The 24402-nt window shown below is 52.1% G+C and overlaps 1 protein-coding gene across 1 annotated transcript in view; it reads left to right on the top strand.

The window, feature by feature from the left end:
• C14H4orf50 (chromosome 14 C4orf50 homolog) overlaps nucleotides 1-18776 on the top strand; it is a 59751-nt gene extending 40975 nt beyond the window's left edge. Inside the window, exons 11-14 of the mRNA XM_072737804.1 lie at nucleotides 6104-6152; nucleotides 8182-8306; nucleotides 13030-16084; nucleotides 18553-18776. Of these exons, the coding sequence (XP_072593905.1) occupies nucleotides 6104-6152; nucleotides 8182-8306; nucleotides 13030-13278 (423 nt within the window). The 3' untranslated portion in view covers nucleotides 13279-16084; nucleotides 18553-18776. The remainder of the gene's footprint in view (nucleotides 1-6103; nucleotides 6153-8181; nucleotides 8307-13029; nucleotides 16085-18552) is intronic.
• Nucleotides 18777-24402: the final 5626 nt, after the last annotated feature.

The raw sequence follows: 24402 nt of genomic DNA, 5'->3' as shown, positions 1-24402 counted from the left end.
AGCTTAGGGCCAGCTCTGTTCCTCCGCTCCTCGGCCCTTCCCAGCCCAGCTCTGCAAGGCCGGCCTTCTGTGTCCCTTCTGTTCCCCCACAACTGTCAGAGGTCCCCTGGTCCCAGGAGGTGGAGACCTGGAGGCCAGAGGGTCTGCTCAGGGCCACATGGTGACTTGGTTCAGAGCCAGAATTTGAATCCAGAGTTCCAGACTCCCAGTCCAGTGCTCATCTCTTTGTGTGAATGGTTCACGCCTCTTCAGAGCCAGCATAGGGCTGAAGAAAGAGGTCAGCAGCTTGTTGAGGTGCTTGGCACCATGTCTGCATATCCAGGGTGTGCGATGCAGTAGGTGTCACAGGGAAGGGCCGGCGGGCTGTGTGCTGAGCGGGCATCACAGCAGGGAGAGCCCCCGCCTCCAAGGGCTGCTCTGAAACTAGAGCTGAAATGTTGGCTGGTGTCGGAGAGGCTGACTTACAATGACCAAATGCACAGAGACGGATGTATAAACCGGAACGTGACTTTATCAATTTCTTATGAGAACTAGAACCATGTGTGGGCTGACATATGGGATGGATGGATGAAAAACATGTCAGCCTATCCTTCCCCGAAGGGTGGAGTTGTCTGGAAAGTCAAGTTCATTCATTCATGCCTTTGTTCATTTGTGAATCACTAAACATTTATGATCAGATCCTTTTGGAGGCCGAGATGAGAACAGGGAGAATTAATGGAGCCTGATTCATTCATTTCCTGTAAGGATTGCTCCTGGGCCTGGATATGCCTCCCGCTGGGCCAGTTATAAGCTTCTACTGTTTTCAGGTGGCTTTGAACCTGCCCTGACTCTTTTTTTTTTTTTTTTTAAGATTTTATTTATTTATTCATGAGAGACACAAAGACCTAGGCAGAGGGAAAAGCAGGCTCCATGCAGGGAGCCCAATGCGGGACTCGATCCTGGGACTACAGGATCACGCCCTGGGCCGAAGGCAGGTACTCAACTGCTGAGCCATACAGGCGTCCCTGCCCTGACTCATTTTGCATTACTTTATAATTCCACTCTCCAGGAACACCCCCATGTTCATGATGGGGGGGGGAATGCCTTACTGTTCCCTGTACAGACCACAAAATCTCAGCTCTCCCATTGCATGCTACGTACTTATTGAGCACCTACGGCCATGACCCAGGCCTGGTGCCGAGCGCTGGGCAAAAAGGGTGAAGGGGACAGACCAAATGTGCAAGCCCCCACAGAGTGGATAATCACAAGTCATAGTGAGTGTCGTGAAAGAAGCAGAAACAGGAGGGAGACTGACTATGTGCATGTCTTTGGGCAAGAAGACTCTGACGTGCTCTGAGCCTCATCTGTAAAATGGGAACAGTACAGCCTACATAGCAGAGTTGACGTGAAGACGGATAATCCGCTAAGCACGCCGTATAGGGGGTCCTACCGGGTAGGAACTTGGTCCTCTTGTGGGCAGTTTTCAAGAGGGTGCGCCCTGGCATCGGGGAGCTCCACCAGTGCGTAGCTCTGTGGCCTCAGGAGGGGACACTTCCATGTACCCCTTAGAGCGCACGGGGGCTTTCCCACGTGCTTTACGGAGCTCACTCCAGAGGTCCTCTCTCGGGGAAGGTGCATCATCATCTCTTCCCCAGTAGAGAAGCCCGAGGCTCAGAGGCTACAAGTCTTGCTCGAAGACATATCCGTAGCTTTCGTAATGTCTGTAGCTTTCCAGCTCGGCCTTCTCTGCGTGAAGCTGCTTGCCTGAGCCGAGCTGGGGTTTGATCCTGGCGGGGTGGCTTCTGTGCCCAGCCATTGCCATCACGGGCCTGTGGGAAGGGGGGCGTAGTGGGTGCATGTGGCCTGTTGGGAATCAGAGCAGCAGCATGGGGTCTGGCGCATCCCAGGTCCTCATTGAATTGGGCCCTCTTGCTGCCAGAAGGCCAGCCCCCAGTGGGCAGCTATAAGGCAGTGACGTGTCTAAGAAACCAAGGGAGCTCCAGGCTGGCTGGAGGGCCGGTGCTGAAGGGAGCAGTGGTGGGAGACTGCAGCAGGTGGGAGGTCACTTGTAGTGAGTGGGGACTAGAGGTGGTGTGGGAGAGGGCATCCCTGGGCTTCGGGAAGGCAGATCCAGCAGGTGTGAGAGCCAGGCCGGGCTGTGCATAGCAGCTCTGTTAGTTCAACAGCGGATGACTTGGGCTGTGGGACCAAGGGCCAGGCGGCCAAGCAGAGCACTGGGGGCCAGTGTGAGGGTGGTGGCAGCTCCTCCTGCTGGCAGCTGGGCAGGAGGTGGGTTTTATGGGCTCTGACTCTCATTTCAGAGGACACAGATGGAATTCCCGATGGATGCTTTGGACTCTGGCTTGCAGCCTGGGAGTGCTGCCCAGCTGGCTGGGGAGATACTGGTGAGCTCGGGGTGGCATGTGCCAGAGCAGAGGATACACTGTGGCCGGGCATCGGGGGTGCTGTATGTACCAGGTGACGCCTTGCAGAAACATCTCTGGGAGGGCCTGGACCCTGGGGGCTCCGGTTGTCTGGCCCCTGCCCTTGGGAGGAGACCCACACTGACCACAGGCATCCAAGGGGTACGAGGTGTGGACGGGGCTGGGATCCAATCAGATAGTCCACCGTTTGTATATTCACTGGAAGTGGTGATGATGGTCAAGGCTCAGCCCTTCCCCTGGGCCAGCATTCTCCATGGATTAGCTCACTTCATCCCCCCAAAGCCCAAAGTGAGGCTTGGAGCAGTCAAAGGGCTGGTCAGGGTCACACCTGGGGTTGGCAGGCTGGGGTGCAGGGCTACGACCATCTACACTCCCGCCCTTGGAGAGGGTGCTCACGCCTAGAACAGGTTACTCGGGTCAGTAGGTACCTTCAGGAGCCCTCTCCTGGCTGCAGATGACTGCCTTCTCTCTGTGTCCTCATGTGGTGGAGAGAGTGGCCAGGTGTCTCTTGTTATAAGGGCACTAATCCCATCCTGAGGGCTCCCTCCTCATGACCTGATGCCCTGTGAATACCATCACATGGGGGTTAGGATTGCGGGATATGAATTCTGGGGAAGCCCAGACATTCAGTGCATGGCACTGAGGGACCAAGACAGACACGGGGATGGGGTGGGGACCTCCCATCTGCTGTGCTGGCATCCACAGACTGGCCATCCTGCCCTTGACATCTTAGGCCTTGGACAGACCCCGGTGTCTTTCCTGCAGCTCTGCTAGTTCTCTGCAGCTCAGGCATCGGTTCTAAAGCAGGAGGAATTCCTGGTGGCCAGCTTTCCCATGATCTTATAGTAGGGAACACTGGGGTCTTGGCACCTCCCTGTCTTTATCTGGAGATGGGAGCAAGGGGAGGTCTCCTTGCAAAAAAAGGCTTCCCTTCTTTGGATTCCTAAAATCTCTCAGGGGACTCTCAATTCCACACACACACTCGGTTTAAGTGGGTGGGGCTCAAAACACCCTCTCAGGGACCTCTCACTACCCCCACACCCCCAGTCCCAGGACACCTATTTTTTCTGGCTTCTACCAGGACCTAGGCTGTTGACATTCTGAAGCCAAGAATGAGACACCTTTCTTTGTCGTTTATACTCAGGAATTATCTCCTCCTCGGAGGCAGATGCCCAGGTACCAAAGAAGAGGTAGAGAAGGGGTGCCAGGGCTCACCTGGGAGATGGCCTTGGTTAGGGTCGTGCCATGCCCTCCCACCCAAGCCTGAACCACCTCCCCCAGGTTCTGGCCCAAGGTCAGCTCAACAAATAGAAAGTCCCATCAGAGAATTGACGAGTTGGCCCTGCCTGGCGCCCTGCAGTTCCTGGGACTCTAAGCACATGTTTACTTGGCAGATGAAGACACCCAAGACCCTGAGGGATTGCCATCCTAAGACCATAACACTCACCATTCACCTCCCTGTGCTCTAGGGCCAGGGACCTTGCAGACCCTCTGTAGGGCTCTAAGTTCGAGCAAGACCTCTTCAAATGTCCAGCACAGAACTGTCACCTGCAGATGCTCACAGAGCAATGTGGTCCCTTTAAGCAGAATCCCAGTTCTGCGGTCCCAGGGGGAGGCTAGGGCTTGAGGTGCCAGCAGTGGAGAGTCCCCTGGACCGCAGCCTTGGGAAGATGCAGGCACCCCAGCAAGGGAGCTGCTAATTTCTCTTCCTCTTGCCTTGCTTTTTTCCTCTTCTCTCCACCTCCTGAAAAAGGCTTGCTTTCCTCTGGGTATTGTCAACGATGTCTATATATGGGCCTTCAGAAATAGAATCTCATCTTAAAAAGAAGCAGAGAGACTGACTCGGAGCCCTAAACTCCCCTAATTCATTAAAATCAACGACCCCAAGCCTGGGCCTCCAAGGATCCAGGCAATTATTTTCTATTTAGCTTTTGCCTTTTACAAAGTTTAGAATATTCTCCCACCCAAAAGTTTACATGAAGAGAGAAGTGGGGTGGGAGTGGCGGTGTGGGCAGAGCATGTAGGGCGAATCTTTGTCTGCTACCCTGTGTGGAGCGTCCAGTAGGCATCCATTCTCATTGTATCCCGCCCGACAAAACCGTGCAAGGAACAGACTAGTATGCCCATTCTACAGATGGACAGGACAGGGCTCAGGGAGTTCCACTAACTTGGCCACGACCTTGGAATCAGGAAGTGGCAGGATTCAGCTTGCAAGCGCCTGGCTCTGAGCCCCTCCAGGCTGGTATGATAAATGATGAGCAGAAAGCAGAGGAGGGTCTCTAGAACCTCGATCATGTGCTGAATGCAGTGCCACCTGGAAGCCAGTCGAATGGATCCGAGGCTGCTCTGGTTAGGAAGGTCAAGGAAACCTTGTTCTCATGTTGAAGGAGTCTGCATTGAATGAGACTAACTCTAAGCCGGGTGCATTTGGAGCACTGGCAGGGAGCAGAGAGGAGAGATTTGATGGGGACTAGGCTTCCTGCAGGAGGAGGCATACACATCAGGCCTGGAAGGATATAGAGGGGTAGTAATAGCTGGAAGGATGGAGCGAAGGTGCCCTAGGCCTGGAGACCTTCAGGATGGAGGACATGGGGGTGTGAATGGTGACGGTACTAGAATACACTCGTCCGGGGGGATATAAGCGCAGCAGGCTAAGAGCTTGGTGGAGAAGAGGCAGTGTGCCTAGTGCCAAAGGCTCCAGTAAGAGTGGTGTGGATTGCGGTCAGGCCATAATCGGTGCCCCTGTGCATTAGCTCTGGACTCGTCAATCCATTTTAGAGGGGACAAATGGCCCAGATGTCACAGCACAGCATGTAGGGGCTATGTGAGAGGCAGGTGGCTGAACTCTCCCCGGAGAAGTCAGGAAGACCTCATCCAGGAGGGGACATCTGAATTAGGTCATGACATACACCTGGAAGTTCATCAAAGAAAGAGAGAGCGGGTGTCGGGCCCTTCAGGCAGGGGGCCAGCTGATGCCAATACTTGTGCACACGGTGCTGGGGGAGGGAGGTATCCCAGCGATACTGCACACAGAGCCCCTGCCCCACCGGAATCTTCCACGAGGAAGTGAGGTCTGGGCTGCTGGGCTGGAATCTGACCTGCTTTGAAGGTCAGCACTGCTCTTATTGAACCGATCGGGGGCTGCCAGTCTGAGCAGCTGAGGTGCCATTGCCTCACCACCGCTTGCAGACCCTGTGCAGTCATGGGATCCAGCAGAATACCCACCCAGCAGATGGGGTGGTGCGGGGGACTCGGCTCCCAGCATGACCCAAATTACCGGGTGACTGAGCCAGGGACCCCAGGCACAGCTCAGCAATTGGCTCTTGCAAGGTGTCAGCAGGACCTCCGTGGAGAAAGACTATTCCCCCTGGAAACCCTGCCATCCAGCTGCCCTCAATTTTTCCACTTTTAACAGCAGTTTCTAAAACACATTAATCACAAGCTCAGTTTGGAGATTTAATTTGGGTAAAGGAAATGCAATCGTTTTCCTGCACCTGTATTCCCTAAGAGCAAAGCCTCCTTGGTGGGTCGTGGGCAGAGGAGGGATGGGTGGATTGACCAGAGAATGTGCTTTCTGCAGGGAGGGGCGGGGGGCCTGCTTCATTCCGATCCCAGCCACCTGCGTGAGGCTTTTACTCCTGGGCCATGCAGAATAACTGCTGAGGTGTCTTTTCTTCCAGACCAGCCACCATCTGGATGTCGAGTCTGAGAAGGCAGGAGTCGTAGGAGGTCAGTGCAATATTCAATTAGGAATATCTGTGTATGGCAGCCCTGGTGGCTCAGCAGTTTAGCGCCACCTTCAGCCCAGGGCCTAATCCTGGAGACCCGGGATTGAGTCCCACGTCAGGCTCCCTGCACGGAGCCTGCTTCTCCCTCCACCTGTGTCTCTACCTCTCTCTCTCTCTCTCTCTCTCTCTCTCTCTCTGTGTGTGTGTGTCTTTCATGAATAAATAAATAAAATATTTTTAAAAATAGGAATATTTTTATAGGAATAAAATAAAATAAAAATAGGAATAATAAACAATAGGAATAATAAAATAGGAATAATAAAAAAAGGAATATCTGTGTGCTCAGACACTGTCCAAACCAGCAGGACGACCTGACAGGTGGGCCAGGGTCAAGCGCAGGCTGTGAGGAATGGGACCCCGCTTTCTCCCCCTCTCACTTCTGTGAGAAGTGCCTTCTCACTTCCCAGCATAAGCAGAACACAGTAGGAAAACTACTGTCTCTGCAGAAGCAGCTGAACTCCTCAGCCCTGTGGTTTTACTCCTGGAAATTCATCCTAAGTAAATAATTCCCTGTGTGGAGAAGTTCAGTGGACTTGCCAGGGCATTTCTAATAATGAAAAACTGGTGGTGGGGGCTGAAAGTGGGGGTGCATACCTCCAACATTGTTAAATAACCCATAGACTCGATGAGATGTTGGTCACTAGAATCATGCTGCTAAGCACCATGTGAAACCATAGGAATGATGATATTCTCTTAAATTCTGAAAAGATAGGGAATGGGATGTGTGGGCTGATTATAGTGATAAAGCTATATATAAGCACATCTGGGTTATTGACAGCTCACACTAGCAGGTAAACTCAGGTTCTTCCAGTGGTTACTTAGAAAGATGGTAATAGGGGTGATGGCTTTTGCTCTGTTATTTTTATTATAAAAAAGGAAATGAAGATGCACCCAGGTGGGCAGAATTTTCCCAGTTAAAGTGCAGCAGGCTCTCAGTGTGGGGGAGGGGAGGCTTCTAAGGATCGTTTAGGGCTCTGTTCATATCAGGGGCTCAATAGAAACATGGAGAATGCATGGGGGTGTTGCTTTTAGGTGACCGAACTGCTCTTGAGATCTGCTCATCCAGCAATTCTTTTTTTTTTTAAGAAGATTTTATTTATTATTCATGAGAAACACAGGGGCAGAGACATAGGCAGAGGGAGAAGCAGGCTCCCCTCGGGGAGCCCGATGCGGGACTTGATCCCCAGACCCTGGGATCATGCCCTGAGCCAAAGGCAGACGCTCCACTGCTGAGCCACCCAGGGGTCCCTCATCTAGCAATCCTTATTACAGGATTCTGTACTTACCAGCTGTGTAATCTTGGATGAGTTAATTAACCTCTCTGAGCCCCAGAGTCTTATCTTCTAAAGGAGGCTGAGAACCTTTCTCAGGAGTGTCTAGTGCCTGACCCCAAAAGAGAAATCTTTCCTCTGTCTTTATCTGGTCAGGCTGGGCCTGTCCTCCTGTACCTTCCTCTCCTCTCCTTGCAGTCTGAGTTGGCATCTGCTTTCACGGTTGGAAGGTTATAAATTCCATTTGGTCCTGCATATGCCACTGATTTGTACAAGTGTCCTTCCTTCTCTGGGCTCAGCTTCCTCACCTTTAAAGGAAGGAAATGCTAGACTGATTGAGTTGCTTGTTCAGTCAACATTTCTGGAAGGCTGCCATGTAGCAGAGCAGAGGTAGGTGTTGCAGGGTTTGCAAAAATGGGTCGGATTTTGCAGATGTGGTGGTCCCCGTGTTGAATGACCTGGCAGCTGGTGAGGGAAAGCTAAGGCAGACAGGCAGTTTCCTAGGATACTCATGACAATGATGGGACCATCACGGGGTATAGATGAAGCACTCAAGGATTTGAGGGCACCTGAGAGGGACTCCATCAGGAGACATGGGGATCTTGGAATGGCAGAGACTGGTAAAGGTTATTCTAAGGCTCTGATGATTTTTAGAATAGATTTCTGGGTTGAGGCCTGACTGAGAATACTCTTTTCTAGCTCAGAAATCCCTCCTGAATCTCAAAACGGACAGTGTCAGCATCCAAAGACCTTTGCATTCAGAATCCCGGCCTGCTCCTAGGGCTGAGTGGCCAGCACAGATGGCTCGACTGGATTCTCCAAAGGTGAGAAGACATCAGTCATCTAATTTCTTAGATGTTTTTTTTCATTAAAAGTATGACACACATGTGGGAAAAGACACCACTTGTAAGTGTACAGATCAATGAATTATCATGGAATGATACCCAAAAAGTTGTCACCAGGTTGAGAACTGGAAAATACCCAGCCCTACAGAAACCTCTCCTAGTCTCTGTCTATTATCTATTTTTTAATTTGTATATTTGGTCAAGTCCTGTGTTCTGTGTCTGGTTATTTTTCATTGAGTGCTGGACATCACGTGTGAAAACTTACAGACATAATTTGAGGTTCTTCATCCAGAGAGGGCTTCCTTTTGCTTATGACAGACAGCAGGGCCAGGGCAGACCATTCCTTACATCATACCTGGTTCAGAGATGAGTTTCAGTATTTGTGAGGTCTACTTTCTTTCCTGTTTGCTCTGTTTTATAAAAATATTTTGTTTATTTTTGAGAGAGAGAGAGCAAGCGAGCATGATGCAGGGGAGGGGCAGAGGGAGAGGGAGAAGCAGACTCCCCGCTGAGCAGGGAGCCTGATGCAGGACTTGATCCCAGGACCATTGGATCATAACCTGAGCTGAAGGCAGTTGCTTAACCAACTGAGCCACTCAGGCATCCCTTCCTGTTCACTCTTACTCACGGGCATAGCCTTTAGGGGTCCCGACCAGAAGCCTATAGTGTTTATCAGTGTCTTCCGTACTTGGCCCTTGTCAATCCATGAGTCTCTCAAAAGCTCTGCTTGTCCTTCCACCTCTCCACTGCCACCTGCCCTGCCCTCCCCTCACCTGGAGGGAAATACAGCTTCCATGGCTGTGCCAACTACTCCCGGCATGTCTCCTGTGTCCAGTTTTAGTACCTCAGATCCTGACCATCTTGGAGGCTCTTGGATGGTTTAAATAGACACTGTGTTATATTCCGTCCTGCTTTTCTAGTACTTACTGGAGGTTTGGTCCAAAATGTCCTAATCAGTTGGAGCCAGAGCAGCCCTTTCTTTTCCCAGAGAAAACCCATTAGACCCAGGAGAAGTAGAGCCTGAGAGGCCTAAGTTCAAGTTCCAGCTGTGATTCTGTGTGATGTTTGGCAGATTATTTAACGTGTCTATGTCTCCACCTCTTCATCTGTAACATAGGATAATAGCGCCTGCGGCTAGTAGGAGCGCAAAACCAGGGAAGCCGGGTTTTGGGCAAGAGGGATGTGTCTGGACAAGAGGGATGCTCAGGAGGCAACTGATCTTATTCTTAGCATTTTATCTCAGCCTGTAGTTGGTTTCTTTCTACCTATTATTCCTGTGGCTTCTCTCCTGTCTCCATGGTTATATAAAATTTTTAATCTAAAGCCTGGAGACAGGGGCGCCTAGGTGGCTCAGTCAGTTAAACATTTGCCTTCAGCTCAGGTCGTGATCCTGGGGTCCTGGGATCAAGTCCTCATCAGGCTCCCTGCTCAGCTGGGAGTCTGCTTCTTCCTCTCCCTCTGCTCCTCCCCCACCTCACTTGTGCTTTCTCTCTCCCTCAAATAAATAAATAAAATCTTTTAAAAATATATAAATAAAACCCGGAGATAATATTTCCCTCTTGGAATTGTTGGGACTGTTTCACAAAATCATACACGTAAGGTACTTGCTATTCTACTGAGTACAAGAGAGGTGTTCAATAAATGCTAGCTGTTGCTACTGACCTTCTTAAACCCTTTTTTTTTTTTTTTTTTTTTGTCTTAACTGATGACTTTCATTTTACATTCCTCGTCTACAGGTTTATTCCCTAGCAAGGAGAACTTTCTTCCAGCTCTGGTCTTTATCTAGTAAAATTCCCTCTGACTTTTGATCTTTGGCCTGGCTTATCACAAGCAGGCGGGAGGCATCCTAGACAAAGAGGGTGATGCCTGTAGAGACAGAGGGGTGAGTGCTCCCCTGGGGTTGGGAAACCACAGGCAGTTGAACGTGACTGTGGCACAAAGTTAGAAGGTATAGAGTGGAGTCTAGGGGATCCCAGTGATGATGTGGATGAGAACAATGGGAAAAGAAAACCCCCACTCCCGCTTCTTCGATGCTTGCTTGCTATGTGCAATACACTGACTTTCCCATTCTCACAAGGGGCCTTCAAAGTAGGTATCAGCATTAGCCCCTTTCCTATGAGAAAAGGTGAGGAGCAGAGGAGGTAAACCACCAGCCCTAGGTCACACAGTTAGTAAGCGGCAGAGCTAGGGTCCACCCCAGGCAGCCTGGCTCTGGAGCTGCGGCGGTGGCAGCTCAGCGGCCAGATCATGCAAGGCCTTCACCGGAGGAATGGGAGCAGTCCCTCCTGCCTCCTGTGCAGCCCAGTCTGGAGCTCAGTGTGAGGAAAAACCCCTCAGAGGTGTCATGTAGGTGGTGCTGGCCAGAAACTGAGAGTAACCCTCTTGAGGGGGTGGTTAGAACAGAAATGGAATGAATGAATGAACTAAAAGAGCACCTTCACACTCGTAGGGCTCTGAATTTCTCGATTGTTCTTTAACTTTCCAAGTCATGGCCATACATGTAGAATGCCACTGGATCAAAACCCTTCCTCAAGTGGATGTAATTTCAAGTCCACAGGATGTCTTTGCACCTCTGCAGCAAGTTGATAGAATGTCACCGGCGATATCTCTGTTCCCAGGCTTTACCCAGAACCTGGCGGAGGGAGGCCTTCATGAATAATTGGGGGGGGGGGGCTGGTGAGCTCTTTCTCTAGAGGGTCACACGGCACCTCGTTCCCAGCCCCCAGCACTGCACCATCACACCCCTGCCCAGTCTTGGTCCTGCTCTGTTGTAAAGGACATCAAGGAACAGAGCCCTCTGCCTTGCGGAAAAACAGATTGCAAGCCGTCGATCCTGGCTGGCTCAGGGTAAGGGATTCCTGGGGTGAAATGAGTTTGTTTGATAACTGCTCCAGGGGATCAGTGACCTATCAGCAAAATGAGGTCCTTTTTGAAGGATAGTAACAAAATTTGTCATATGTTACAATTCTATTATTTTATGGTTGAGCTTAGAGAGAAAACAAGGGAGGGGGAAGCCTAAAAATACACAAAAATATCCTGAGAAGGCTGGTAAATTTTCGGTGATTGAAGAAATATTTGTCCCTATGTCACATCACCTTGATCATGTCACTCTGTCACAGAAGACCCTTCATCTGTCCTGTTGAAACAGCCCACTGTAGTAGTGAACAGGGCAGGCTCAAGGGTCATGTGGCCTGGGCTTGAATCTTGACTTTGCTTCCTATTAGCTGTGTGGCCATCAGCAAGTCACTTAACCTCTCTGAGCCTCCTTCTTCATCTGTGTAATGAGATAATAATATTGTTGCCTCTTTGGGTTACAGACTGAATGAATCAATGTGTATAAATTGCTTAGCATGATACCTGGCACAGCACAGGAGCTCAATAAATGTCCACTGTCGCTGTAGGTTGAACCGTATGAAATATTCTACTCCCCCTTCCTACAAAGTCTGTGCTTTCATAAGGTTTAAACTATTATTGTCAATATGACAAGTCCAGATTCCTTAAGTCGCAGTTTGCATTCTATGTGTGAATTTCTCTACCTTCAGCTTTTAACGCCGCAGAATCCTGCTCCTTCCCAAAAAGTCTGGCTCAGACACTGCCTCCCCCAGGAAGCCTTCCTGCTCATGAGTGTGCTGTGGGTGCTTCCCTCTTGGGTGCTCCCCTGGCAGCTCTGTGGGCCTCTCTTCCAGCTCTATCTCTGCGGTGGGACCTGCATGTGTGTCTGCCTGCCTGTGCTGCTGGGTGGGGAGCACCCCGGGGGAGGGGCTGGTCTAGGCGGGGCACACAGGGCAGTGCTCAGTGACCGTCCCCCCCTTTCCTGTCTTGCTCTGCCTTTCTCAGCCATCCTCCTTGGGTGGTGCTGAGAGGGCAGCGAGCGTGCATCATTGCCCCTGGGGTCACTGGAGAAGCTTGCTCCACCTGACTCTGTCTGACTGGTGAAGCACAGACCCACTACTCACCCTCCCAGAGGACTGAGCAGGGATGTAAGTGGGACTCACACTGCTGAGCACAATGGTCCTCCCTCCCTGTCATTTGTAGGGAAGGTGCATGCTAAATGCGGGATGCTGGGCAAGGAGGGCTGGCACCATACAGTAGCCCCTGGTGGAGCTCCAGAAAGGGGTTTTGAGGTCAGGTGGGCTTGGGTTTGGGCATCGAGCTGGTCGCTTCAGAGCTACATAGATTTAAGTAAGCTGTTTAGAGTCTGTAAAACAGGCTCCGGGTTGCTCATCCATCGTGCGGGCCTGATGACCACCTGGTGGGAGGATTCCGTGGAGACAGGTGAACCAGCTCGTTGACAAGAGCCGTGGGCAGTGCTGGGCATGAGGTCGGCGTCCAGTTAACACCGATTTCCTTTTGATGGGATGGTCAGCATCTCTCAACCCTGCGAACAAGAAACTGTCGAGCGGACACTTGCTCTATAGGGACACCCATCAGCGATTATCTTGGCAGACACTTACTGGATGACGTGGTGGGAGCCGCCCCCCATCCCCAGCTCCCCACCTGTGGCACCATGATGACGTTGTACACCTCATTGAAGTGTAATAGAAGGAACTGAGCAATGAAGGAGGAGCCCTGGCGTGGGGTACGGGAAGTGCTCAATAAGTGTTCCTTATCATTGCCGTCTCCTCCCTGGATAAATGTGGGATCGGGGGGCTTTTATGAACAAATAGAAGCAAAGACCATTTGATTCTGCTCTTGCCTCCAGCTTCCCCTGCCCTCAGGGCTGACGCCTGCTCCTGGAGCGTGCCCGGCTACCGCCACCGTGGAGACAGCACTCTCTGCACAATCCTGGCGAGAAGAAGGCGGACCATCCTGTCCCATCCTCCTCCGAGCCGATGGCCTCCCGCCACCCCCTGAGCTCCTGAGTCCTGCGAGGATCCTGGCTCTCCACAAAGAGCTTAGACAAAGCATTTGCAGCAATTCGCAGGTCAATAAATCACCGCTGGAGTTATAAATTTAATGCAACCACTCATGCTCTGGGGCCATTTCATAGACTCCATAAATATTTGAAGCAGAACCTTCAGACACTGCTTTAAGAAATTGGTAGCAATCAAAGCCCTCATTCAGTGGCAAGTGGTTTTGCCTCTGGCTCAGAGCTCTGTGTTGGTTGTCAGAGCTTGGGAGAAATACTGGACTCTGCTTGCACATTCTGAGGGCTTTGGCTTTGGCTAATGTCAAGGCAGCAAAGAGAATACTTGCTGTACCAAAACCTATTGAGTGATGGGTCCAGTGTTTCTCAGCTGGGCATGATTTTTCCTAACCAGGGAGAAATTTGGCAATGTCCAGAGACATTTTTGTCATCACAATGAGGTAGTGCTCCTGGCTTCTAATGGGTAGGGGCCAGGGATGCTGTTAAACATCTCACAATGCACAAGACAGCATCCTACAACAAAGATTATCCAGCCTCAAATGCCAACAGTGCCGGGGTTGGGGAAGCTCCGCACTGGTCTGATAGCTCCTAACATGGTCAGCCACAGAGACTTGTTTTGTTATGCTCCTGGCCTCAGGGCTCTTCCCCATGTTTTAAAAGATTTTTGTCTACTACATGAAATGCTTGACTTAAGTAATTATATATTTTACATTTTAAAACATTACAACCAATCAGAATTTTCTAATAAGCCCATTCCTTCAACTTACACTTGCTGACATGCAATAAATGCCAGGAAATACAATGTGAGGGTGAGGGAGGTGAGCCAGCTTTGGTTCTCGCCCCAGGAGCTCACATGGCAACGGGGGACACACGGATGAACTGAGCACTGTGCAGCCCATGGTTAAGTGTGCCATGAGATGCAAGATGAAGGGAAGGGCTCCTTCTGGAGAATGGAGGTCATTCAGGAGGGAAGGGCTGAGCAGAGCCCCTAAACCCAGTGAAGTGTACACCTGGATGAAGTGGGTAAGGCTGTTACAGTCAATGGGAACAGCAGGTGCAAGTCTTTAAGGCATGAAACTGAACTTTGGATGTGTCACCGAAGGAGAAGTGTGCAAAGCAGCTCCTTGCCAAGCCAGCTGCAAGGGGTTACCACCTCATCCTGTCCAGCACCTCTCCCTTTCCCCTGAGAACAGGACTCATGCCCTGACCTGGGCATAGGACTGAGGGGTAGAAGGAAAATGCATCCATCCTGAGGGCAGTTTACCCAACAAGAGAATCAAGGGAGCTTGAAATACATATGCCCAGATCGTGTCCCCAGGTTCACCAGTCAGAGACTTCGTTTCTGTCTTTAGAAAGAGCTGGTGAGAGTTTGAGGGAAAGGTCCGGATTACCTTTCCAGGGATGGAGCTGGAGCTTTACCTTTCTAGGGCTGGAGCTGGAGCTTCCTGGAAGCTCTTGTCACTTAAGGACAAGGAAGTTCCAGGGCAAGAAACCTAGGGCACCCGGGGCAGCAGTCAAAGCCCGCAGATTTGATTTTAATGTAGTTTAACTCTGATGTTGAAAGTGCAGAGAGTTCCCATACACCCTTTCACCTAGCTTCCCATAATGTGGACATCTTATATACCTAATCACATTGCAGTGACAGAAACAAATGGATTTATTTTGAGGGACAGCTGGAGGTGTGGGCACTGATTTGTAAGAAGAGCAGGGCTATCAGGCAAGTGTTGGCACACTGAGCTGCTACCATCTTGATTAGCCCAAGGGGCTGTGGGATGGGTCATCACACCATCCATTTGTTCAGTTAGCATCCAGTGGTAACAGTCCCGTGAGGGCCAGGTCCTCGGCGAGGCGCTGGGAAGCAGGAACAGAGAACATGTGGTCAGTGTCTAACCTCCGGGACCTCCTGGCAGCTCTGTGGCCCCAACATCAGCGCTCAAGAAACCCCAGTGTTGGAAAACACTATTGTAAGATCACTGCGAGTCAACCCCCCTCCCACACCCCCTGGGGATCTCCAGCAGCACGGCGTCCTGCAGAGCTGGTCGCTAACATTAGTGTGTCACCTCCTCCGTTGGCACTTTTCCCACGTTTATTTTGGGCCAAGGCCACCATCAGCTCGGAGCTTTGGGACTATGATGAAGAGAGTTTACACCCAGGGGAAGCCGGGACACAGCCAGCTGCACCGCACTGCCCAGCCGCCGGATGCCTGGAGCCGTGCCTGGTCTCCAGGATGCTCCCACCAGGTCCGGGTGCTCTGCATTCTATCACTGGAGTGCTCCCCTTCCTCCCCCACCTTCTGCTCATATTCGGGGCCTCAGTGGAAGAGCTAGCTGGGGAAGTCCGTTACGGGAAGCCAAGGCAACCTTTGCAGCATAACATGGTGATTCCCTCATAAATCATGTTCCGAAGCCAGAAACCACTTCTTAACCCAGCCACGAGTTCCTGCCTGGGGCTGGCACTTCTGGGCACCTCAAGCTTAGTCGTTGCTTTGTGCTGTGATTCCCTGATGGCGCTTTTGCGTTGGCAGATGGAGGACTCTGGCATTTTCTTCACCTCAACCATAGACCCCAGCCCTTGGGCAGGGCCGCCCCCCTATTCCAGGTGGCCCCAATGTGTCCAGGGCCCAGTCTGGTCAGTCCCCCTGGGCGTGGAGGCTGTACCTGCTCGGGTGGCTGAGTGGGGTCAGACAGGAACTCGGCATGCAGGAACTGGTGTCATCCCGGGAACACCACTGTGAGTGGCCTGAGGCCTCTGGGGATCAGCCGGATGGACCAGCCCAGGCTGCCAAGACAGAAAACCATTTGTCAGATGGGCTGTCAGCAAGCAACAATGGTGGCCTTCTATGGATCGCCTGGCCAGGCTCTGCAGAGGGGAAGCCCCGAACCCAAGCAAGGTAATGCACACCCCCCACCCCTCACTACTGCAAAAGGGCCCCACCTGGGGCTTTTAAGCAAATCAGATGAGACAGTTGGCCTGGCCCATGGCCAAGCAGCAGGAAATGTTAAGTGCAGTGTGTCTCCTTGCTGCCTGATTCATTGTCCTGCTCTCCTGGGAGGCATTTTGCTCGAGTGGCAGAGGTTCTGCTCAGCAGATACTTCCCTGGGCAACTGCTGGGGCAGGAGGTCTCATTCCAGGTTCCCTTGCTCCAGGCTTCTGGTGGACAGATGTGCATGATGGCATGGACCAGGTGCCGCGTGGGGAACACAGGGTCCTGGGGCACAAAGCTGTGGCTAACCAGCCAACAGTCAGTGAGGACTTCCTGGAGGGAGTGTCAACTACGATGGGTCCTGGAGATGAGCAGCCATCAGCCAGGGAGGAAGGACAGGCAGACCTGGACAACCACTTGTGCAAAGGTCTGGGGTGGGATCAGGGATGGGAAACGGGGTGGGCGTACTTGTGTTTCTGTAATCCTGGGCTGGAAGGTGCTGGAAAGAAGGTGCTGCCTTTTTTGCTATCCTATTGTGACTTCTTCTTGTTTACTTATACTTGTTAGTATGAATAAGACGTTTTCATTCTTCAAAATTTGGAAGACACAGAAGTGTGTGCACAGTGCAAGTTTCTTCCTTTTCCCCAGTTCCCTTCCGCACAAATAGGCCCCAGTTTTTTCTGAATGCTTCCAGAGATGCTGATGGATTGTCCGCGGTAGCACACAGGCGGCCGCATAGATGCCCTGACAGAGGCACGCCGCACTGTTCTGCACCCTGGCTTTTTCATTTAATAGATCTTGGTGATCATCCTGCATCAGAGCATGTATTTCTCATTCATTTTTTTAAAAGAGTTGAGTTTCTGTTGGAGTTGCTTTCTGCTGTCTGGATCCTACCAGTCCTCTTGATGGGCATTTGAATTGTTTCTGATCTTTTGTTTCATGACCCGTGTAGTCATGAAAATGCTCATACATGTACCTCTTTGCACATGTGTGAGTATATCTGAGGGTAAATTCCTGGAGGAGGAGTTGCTGCCTCGAAGCAGAGAAGGATCGGTCCCTTTGAGAGTCCCGGCCAGCCCTACTCCCCGCCTTACCTGGAGGCCCCACTTGCAATGCTGGGGCATCCTGGTTGCACACAGCCCTGTGATCACTCTGAGATGTGTCCTTTCAACTCGGCATCTACCTTGGAGCCCCAGATGTGCCAAGCGATATGTTGGGGATGGTGAACCAGACCAAGGGGGGGACCCTGCCTTCCCTGGGGAACTCTGGAGTGGGGAGATGGGAGTTTGTAAGCAGGTGCTTGCTTCCCAACCCCAATGAGGGACTGGTCCAGGTTTCGATCTCACAGACGCCCACAGCCTGGCTGGGATGTGACGTGTGGCATGAGTGACCTCAGTGCAGGGGAGCTGGGGTCTGGCCACCAGGGACAGATGGCAATATGGCCCTGGGGACTTGGAGCAGAGAAGATGGCATTTGGGCTGAGCCACAGAGGGTGTTAGAGTCTCCAGGGCAAAGGTGGAGGCCCAGGTGAGACTAGCAGGAAGAGACCTAGGGCCTCTGAGCTATGCTCTGTGCTTGGCACCATGCTTGGTGGCTGACACCCCAGCTCCCAGGGTAGAAGCCCCTGGCTGGAGCCTAGGAAACGAGAGGTGGCCGGAGGAGCTGGGGCAGATGATCCCGTGTAGCAGCTGCTGCAGACACCTGCGGTCACTACCCAGCTCCACTGCTCCCAGCCCCACAGAGGCTTGGTTTCCTCCTGTAAAAAGGAGGTGATGTCACCTAACATTGTTTCACCTCATCAGAGCCTTGCCAGGTGTCTGGTGTCTGTGACAAGTGCCCTGTCTGCGTTGCTCAGCCCCTGGGTATCCCTCCTTCCCTCCTTCTAATGCTGGCAGGCGGGAGGCCCAGCAACCTGGAAAATACCCTGCCTCAGCTCAATTCTATGTGCCTCAGTTTTCTGACCTGTCAGATGGGGGCCCCTACCTCCCAGGGAGGGCTTGAGGGGCAAGTGCAGCCATGTCCCAGGAGCACTAAAAATGGGCCCTGGAGCATGGTGGGGGCTACGGAAATGCTGCTACTGCTTTATCTCTGCGCGTGTGATTTTTGAAAACCAGAATGAAAATCCATTCGGGCAGGGTGATAGGGAGACAAGAGCAGGAGAAAGGGTGGCCCTGGGACATGGATCAGCTGTGGCTCAGGACCTAAAGCTGATCAAGGGGGGCAGGTGGCAAGAGAGACTGGGACAGAGTCACCAGGTGGGTCCTACATGTGCTGGTGCAGCCCATGCAAACCGGCTGGTGAATCTAGTCCCGAAAGCAGCAGCCTGCCCATTTTGTGGCTGAGAAAACTGAGGCTCCCGGAGGTCCAGCCTGCTAGAGCCAGGATTTGAGTCCCAGTGTGTAGGGCTCTGAACCAGACTTCCTCCTGGCACACAGGTCCTCACGTCTGTACCCTTGTAATCCACCCCCACCCCGTGCATGCCAGGAAGGAGCTAGAGACACCTGGAGTAAAAGACATGGAGACAATAAAAAGAATCTATATCCCAGAAGAGGAAAAAGAGGGCCAAAGAAGAGCTGAAGAGTTATTTGTATTAAGAGGATAACCACACCAGGTCCTGAGGCTCCGGGCAACAACAACAACAACAACAACAAAAAGAAAAGAATGGAAAACTGAATGGAAAAGTGAGTTCTGAGCTCCCTGGTAGTCCAGGTGAAAAGGGGAATAGCACGGGGTTCACGGTGCTGACTTTCCGATACAAGGAAACAGGTCTGAAGAAGGTTCCTTCCAGCTCTGAGCTCTGCAGGAGGTCATCCTGAGGGTCTGTATTCCATGAACAGGACAAGTGGTGACTCGCGTCCCTGGCAACAAACCTCCACATCTCAGGTGAGGGAAGGCGCATCTGGTTGATGCTGTGCTCCCCCTCTCCCTTTGCCAGGGGCTCACACCAGGCTTTGTGGGGCTCAATGGCTCCTGGGGCTGAGCAGCGTCCCTTGCCCTTTATGGATGAGGCCTGTGGAGAAGCCTGGGCTCTGTCCTGAGTCTACTGTGCCCGTGGGGTGGGGAGCCCCCAGCACCAGCGCAGGCCTGCCGGGCGCCAAAGCCCTGCCCCTCTGCTGCACTGCTCCACTCAGGGGGGTCCGTGGTGGATGTCCTGCTGGGAGCTAATCCCTCCCTCCCTCTCCCCCTCCTCCCAGTCTCTTCCTTCCCCTCCTCCCTCTCCCCTCCGTGTGTGCACACACGCACAACAACTCTCCCGTCAGCTATAAATCTCAGCTAAGTGCTCCCCTGGGCTCCCAAGCCCTCCGGAGCCCAGCTCCAGGCCTGGCAGCTCCGCCTGCTGGGGCTGGGATGCAGGTGTGAGGTGGGGGATGGGGGGAGTGGTGTGTGGAGTGGGGCGCCGGGCTCGGGCTGCTCCAGATGCCGCTGCGTCCCTCATCCCCATCGCAGTCCTGGGGCGCCCTGCAGTTTGCCTCACCCTGGACCAGACCCAAGAATCAATCTCCTCTGCCCCCACGCACGCAAGGGGAAGCTGATGGGTTGTGTCCCGGGGCCTTAGGGAACCAGCTGCCTGTTGTTAACCACGGTTCACTATTGTGTACACGCCTTGAGGTGCCATCTGTGCTGTTAGTCTGTTGTGTTGGTGCTGTCCCGGATTCGGGGTGGACAGAGCTGGATCAGACAGTGCCCATGGGGGTTGGATTCGGGGTTCACTGCCCAGTGGCAGGAATCAGCCAGCCAGCCACCCTCCCCACTCTTCCAGGGCTGCTGCGTCTGGTTGTTCAGGTTGGATGCTGAACAAAGCATCTGGCCCAGCCCTACTCTCCTTGCCCAAAGGCTGTGCCTGTCTGGAGGGAGTGGTGGTGCCCTCTGCCCTCTACAAGTTCACACAGAGGCCTGTAGGCTGCGACCCCCTGGGAGGGGTATCTTTGAGTCCACACAAAGGGTCCATGTAGCCCACGTGCCATGATTTGCAGACCCAGACCCAGAGGTGCCAAGTCAGCAGGCAGAGGCCAGTGGGTCGTGGAGGAGACAAGATGCCTCCCCACACCGGTGCAGCCCTCCAGCCTGGGAAGCACTACAGGGCCGTGTTCTGGCCCCGCACACCTTTGGGCCTGGCCTGGGAGTGGTCCTGAGACAGGACGGTGCTTTCTGCCCACAGGCATCACAGGACACTGCTGCCCCCCAGAGCCACTGATTCCTTCCTTTTACCCCCAAGTGGTCTGGGCCCTGGCATCCTCATCCTATGTTGGGAACTTGCTGCTCCTCCCAGCACCAAGCTGAGGGGAGAGAAGGAGCCCCGGAACAGGAGCCAATGGACCTGGGCCTGCTCACGGGGCTGCTCTTAATACCTGTGTGTCCCTAGGTGAGTCACCTGACCTCTCTGTGTTAATTTGCCGTATCTTCAACGTGACCTCCTACCAAACCAGCCCAGACCCAGCCACCTCAACCATCTGGGCTCCCACACTCGGGGCTGGAGGTTGACTAGGGTTCGGCCAACCGGGCTGGCTTTGGGCTGAGGGCCGGGGTTCAGGCCGGCTCTGCCTGTCACCATGTTCACCTTGGACATCTTGGAATCCTGTGTCCTGGGTCCTGGATGGGTGTCAGCCGGGCCTGTGTCCCCCTCCACCTCCTGCTGTCAGAGGGGATCCCGGTGGTCTGGGCCATCGCCAGCTTTGCCAGGGTTCTGTGGAGTGAGTTCGGGGCTTCCTGTGGGAATTCAGGAGGGCAAAGCAAGCTGAAAAGCTCCACTTACCCCGTTTCTCACTCCTCCTGTGTGTGAGTGTGAGGATCCCCAGATATTCAGAATGTGTCCGGGAGCCAACCACATGTGACCACCCCCAGCACTGGTTGTCCTGTGGACATAGTCCCAGAGCCTAGAACCCTGGCTCCATGTTTGTTGAATGAATGCATGAACTAGTTGCTCAATCTTCTTTCAATGCCCCCCTCCAACCCCCAGCCCAAGCACATATTTTACTGCATCTGGTTATCTGTAGAGCAAATCCTGTCGGATGAGAAAGCATTAATTTTGTTTTCCTTTTTGCTTTAAGGGGAGGGATAGGAAGGAAAGGACTCAGGGAAGAAAGAGCCAGAGTAGGAGCTGGAGTCTCACCCGCGCCCCCTCCCCACCCCCCATGCCTCCTACACCCAGGCCCTCTGCACTCAGCTTCCCATTCCTGTTTGCTTATCTTACTTCCCTCCACCTCCCCTCTCCATCAGAGTGGTCACTTCTCAGTGCAGGTGGCTTTGCTGTCCTGTGACTGGGACAGTCATCTGGTATAACTATTTCACACTATGCGGTGAATGGCCGATAGTTTCTAGGGATATTTGTATTTTGTGAAGCAGATGCTCATCTGCACAGAGAAATTCATTGGCATCATTTTGGAAGATATATATATGTTTTTTCACGAGAAAATACAAACATTTACAAAAGCAGACAGAAATAATAAAAGGAGCCCCACGTAGATGTCACTCAGCGTCAACGCTGGTTCATTCAAGAGCAAGCTCGTTTCCTCTGTACACCGCCCACACTCCCCACATGTAGTCTTTTGAAGTAAAACTAGGCAATTTATCACTGAATTCATAAATATTTTAAAGAGCCATCATTCCTCAAATAATCCCTTGATTTTGTCAAACCTCCGCTCTTCAAGTTTCTAATTGTCTTATGAATTAATAGTTAACTTTTTTTTTTTGTAGTTTCTTTGGATCAGGTCTTTCCACTGTGGTTGACTGGTATGTCTCTCTTTGTGGTACAATTTAGCATTTGAGCCTGTAAGTCTCCGTATTGTCGTGCAACCTTCCCCGCGCCACCTCCAGAACTTTCTCATCTTCCCGAACTGAAGTTCCGTCCCCCTGAAACACCCAACCCCCAGGCCCTGCCTGCCCCTGGCCCCCTGTCCGTGACTACCCCGGGGACCCCATATGCACGGGATCATACAGTGTTTGTGCTTTAGTGACCGTGTCCACAGGTTCATCCGTGTGGTGCGTGAATGCCCTTCCCGTGGAAGGCTGAGTCATGGTCCACTGCGTGGGCACATTTCTTTTGTCCGTTTGTCCATCAGTGGGCACTTGCGGTATGTCTTTTGGACTCACCTTGTCTTTCTTTTCTGGGACCAATCTGTTGGCGGAGCGGGCTGCTCGTCCTGTAGTTTCCCACAGGGACTCTTACTGGCCATGTCCCCACGGTGCTGTTGTTCATGTGGCTCTGTCCTCCGCGTCCATGACTGGGCCTAAATTAAAGACCCTAGAGGTTTGGTACGATCCAGGCTCAGCTGGGTTTTCTCGTAGACAATTCAGGGGGGTGTTACGTTCTTCATGGGGGCGTGTGTCTGCTGCCTCGCCTTTCGGGGCATCGGCATCTGCTGCTGCCCAGGACTCAGATTCATGGATTCATTACCATGCAAACTGACAGGTCCCTCCTTCCTGTGTGAGTGGCGACCCTTGTACCAAGGGGGGTTCCCCTGCAGGCGAGCTATTCCGGTTATTTGCTTTTTATCTGCCTCCAAAGTTTACAAGCTGGAGGAGTGCTCATTCACTCCTCATTAATTTACTCAATCATTCATTCACTTGTTCCACTCTTTCATTCATTCATGCATTCACTCATTCATTCATTCCCACACCCACTCATTTCTCACTCTCTCATTCACTATCCATTCACTCATCCATTTACTCATTTATCCACTCACTAACTTATTTACTCACTAACTTATTCACTCACTTATTCATTCATTTACTTACTCCTTCATTCATTTGCTCACTCATTGACTCATGCATCCACTTATTGACTCATTCACATACTCATCAACACACTTAATTCACACACTCATTTCTCACTCTCTCATTCATTAACTTATTCACACACCCATTCACTCACTCATTTACTCACTGACTCATTAATTCATTCATTCACTCACACACTCATTTCTCAGTCTCATAGTAATTCATTCACACACCCATTCACTCATTCACTCACTCATCCATCTACTAACTTGCTCACTCATCCACACACCTATTTACTGACTTTTACTGACTGCCTGGTCTGGGTGCTCACTGAGGTTAGAAAGATGAAATATTGGGAAGTCACACACCTAAAGGGGAGATGAGTGACCAGGATAATAGAAGAATTAAGGTCCCAAGGGTGCACAGAGGTGAGGGAGCCTGGAAGAAATACTTTAATGGCAACACCTGGATGCACATCATCTTGTGCTAGGATTAGCAGATGGTGGAGGTCAGCTGGCAGATGTGTGTCCCTGCTGGCTTGGGCGACAACTAAAACTTTTAGACTTTCTAAATTGGGTTTTTAAAGCTAGAATGCCTATAAAGCAGTCCTGGCACTATTGGGTTTCCAGAAGGACAGATCCAGCTGGCATTCCTCTGGTGTGTTTCCCATCTGGAATCAGAGGCGTGTTAGTTAGAGTCTGGACACAGCTGCATGCAAGGGCACCAGTGGGAGTGACCAGGACCTCAGAGGACATAGGAGGAACCTGCTTTGCTGCAGGAGCCAGTAGCTGTCAGATAGGGGATGCCCCAGGGATGGGCTGTGGGAGGGCTTGGCCTCCATAGACTCAGCTGCCCCTGACTCTCTGCAGTCACATGACTCCTTAGGTCTTGTCCTTCAGAGAACTGCTGTTCCATCCATGTTTCTCCCTTAGCTGTACTCACCTACTCCAAGGAGCTGAAGGCGATGGGCATTGAGTTCCTCCCTCTATCTCTGCACCCCCAAAAGGGGCCTGACCACAAAACTCTCTGGCTGGTTGAACTTGGATCAAGAGGAAAAGAAGAGCAAGTCTTGGACGTTACATAGTGCAGCTTCTTCATCTCATACTCCTGTTCTGGCAGGAAAGTGGTGACATCCCCAAGTGGGTGATTGAAGGGGGTGTATTTGTTGTGTGGGGTGAGTGGAGAGAGGAGGGCAAGAGCAGGAAGCCATTACCATCCAAGGGCTGCAGAACAAGGAGAGGGTGGTGCTACCCCCAGAAGCTAGTGAGAGCCAGGTGGAGGAGCCCTCCCTGCCCTTGCCCAACCTTTTGATTGGACAGAGAATAAACCCTCTTTCTTCCCTCTCTCCAGACTCCTGCCTGCATCTCTCATTGGCAGGAAGCCAGAGACCAAGGGAAAAATTATTCTTGAATCAACCTTTAGGATCATCCTTAAGCCTGGACCTCTCAAGCTCATCCAAGCTCTCTGGAGCCCAGAGAATGTGACTAGGAAGGCAGAATAACCAGCGGAGCACATGAAAACACAGACAGGAGATTCAACTGACCAAGGTCAATCACAGCCAAGGCACA

The sequence above is a fragment of the Vulpes vulpes genome, chromosome 14, assembly GCF_048418805.1.
Source record: "Vulpes vulpes isolate BD-2025 chromosome 14, VulVul3, whole genome shotgun sequence".
NCBI lineage: Eukaryota > Metazoa > Chordata > Mammalia > Carnivora > Canidae > Vulpes > Vulpes vulpes.
The sequence above is the reverse complement of the archived record's forward strand: the minus strand, read 5'-3'. Positions and strand labels throughout refer to the sequence as shown.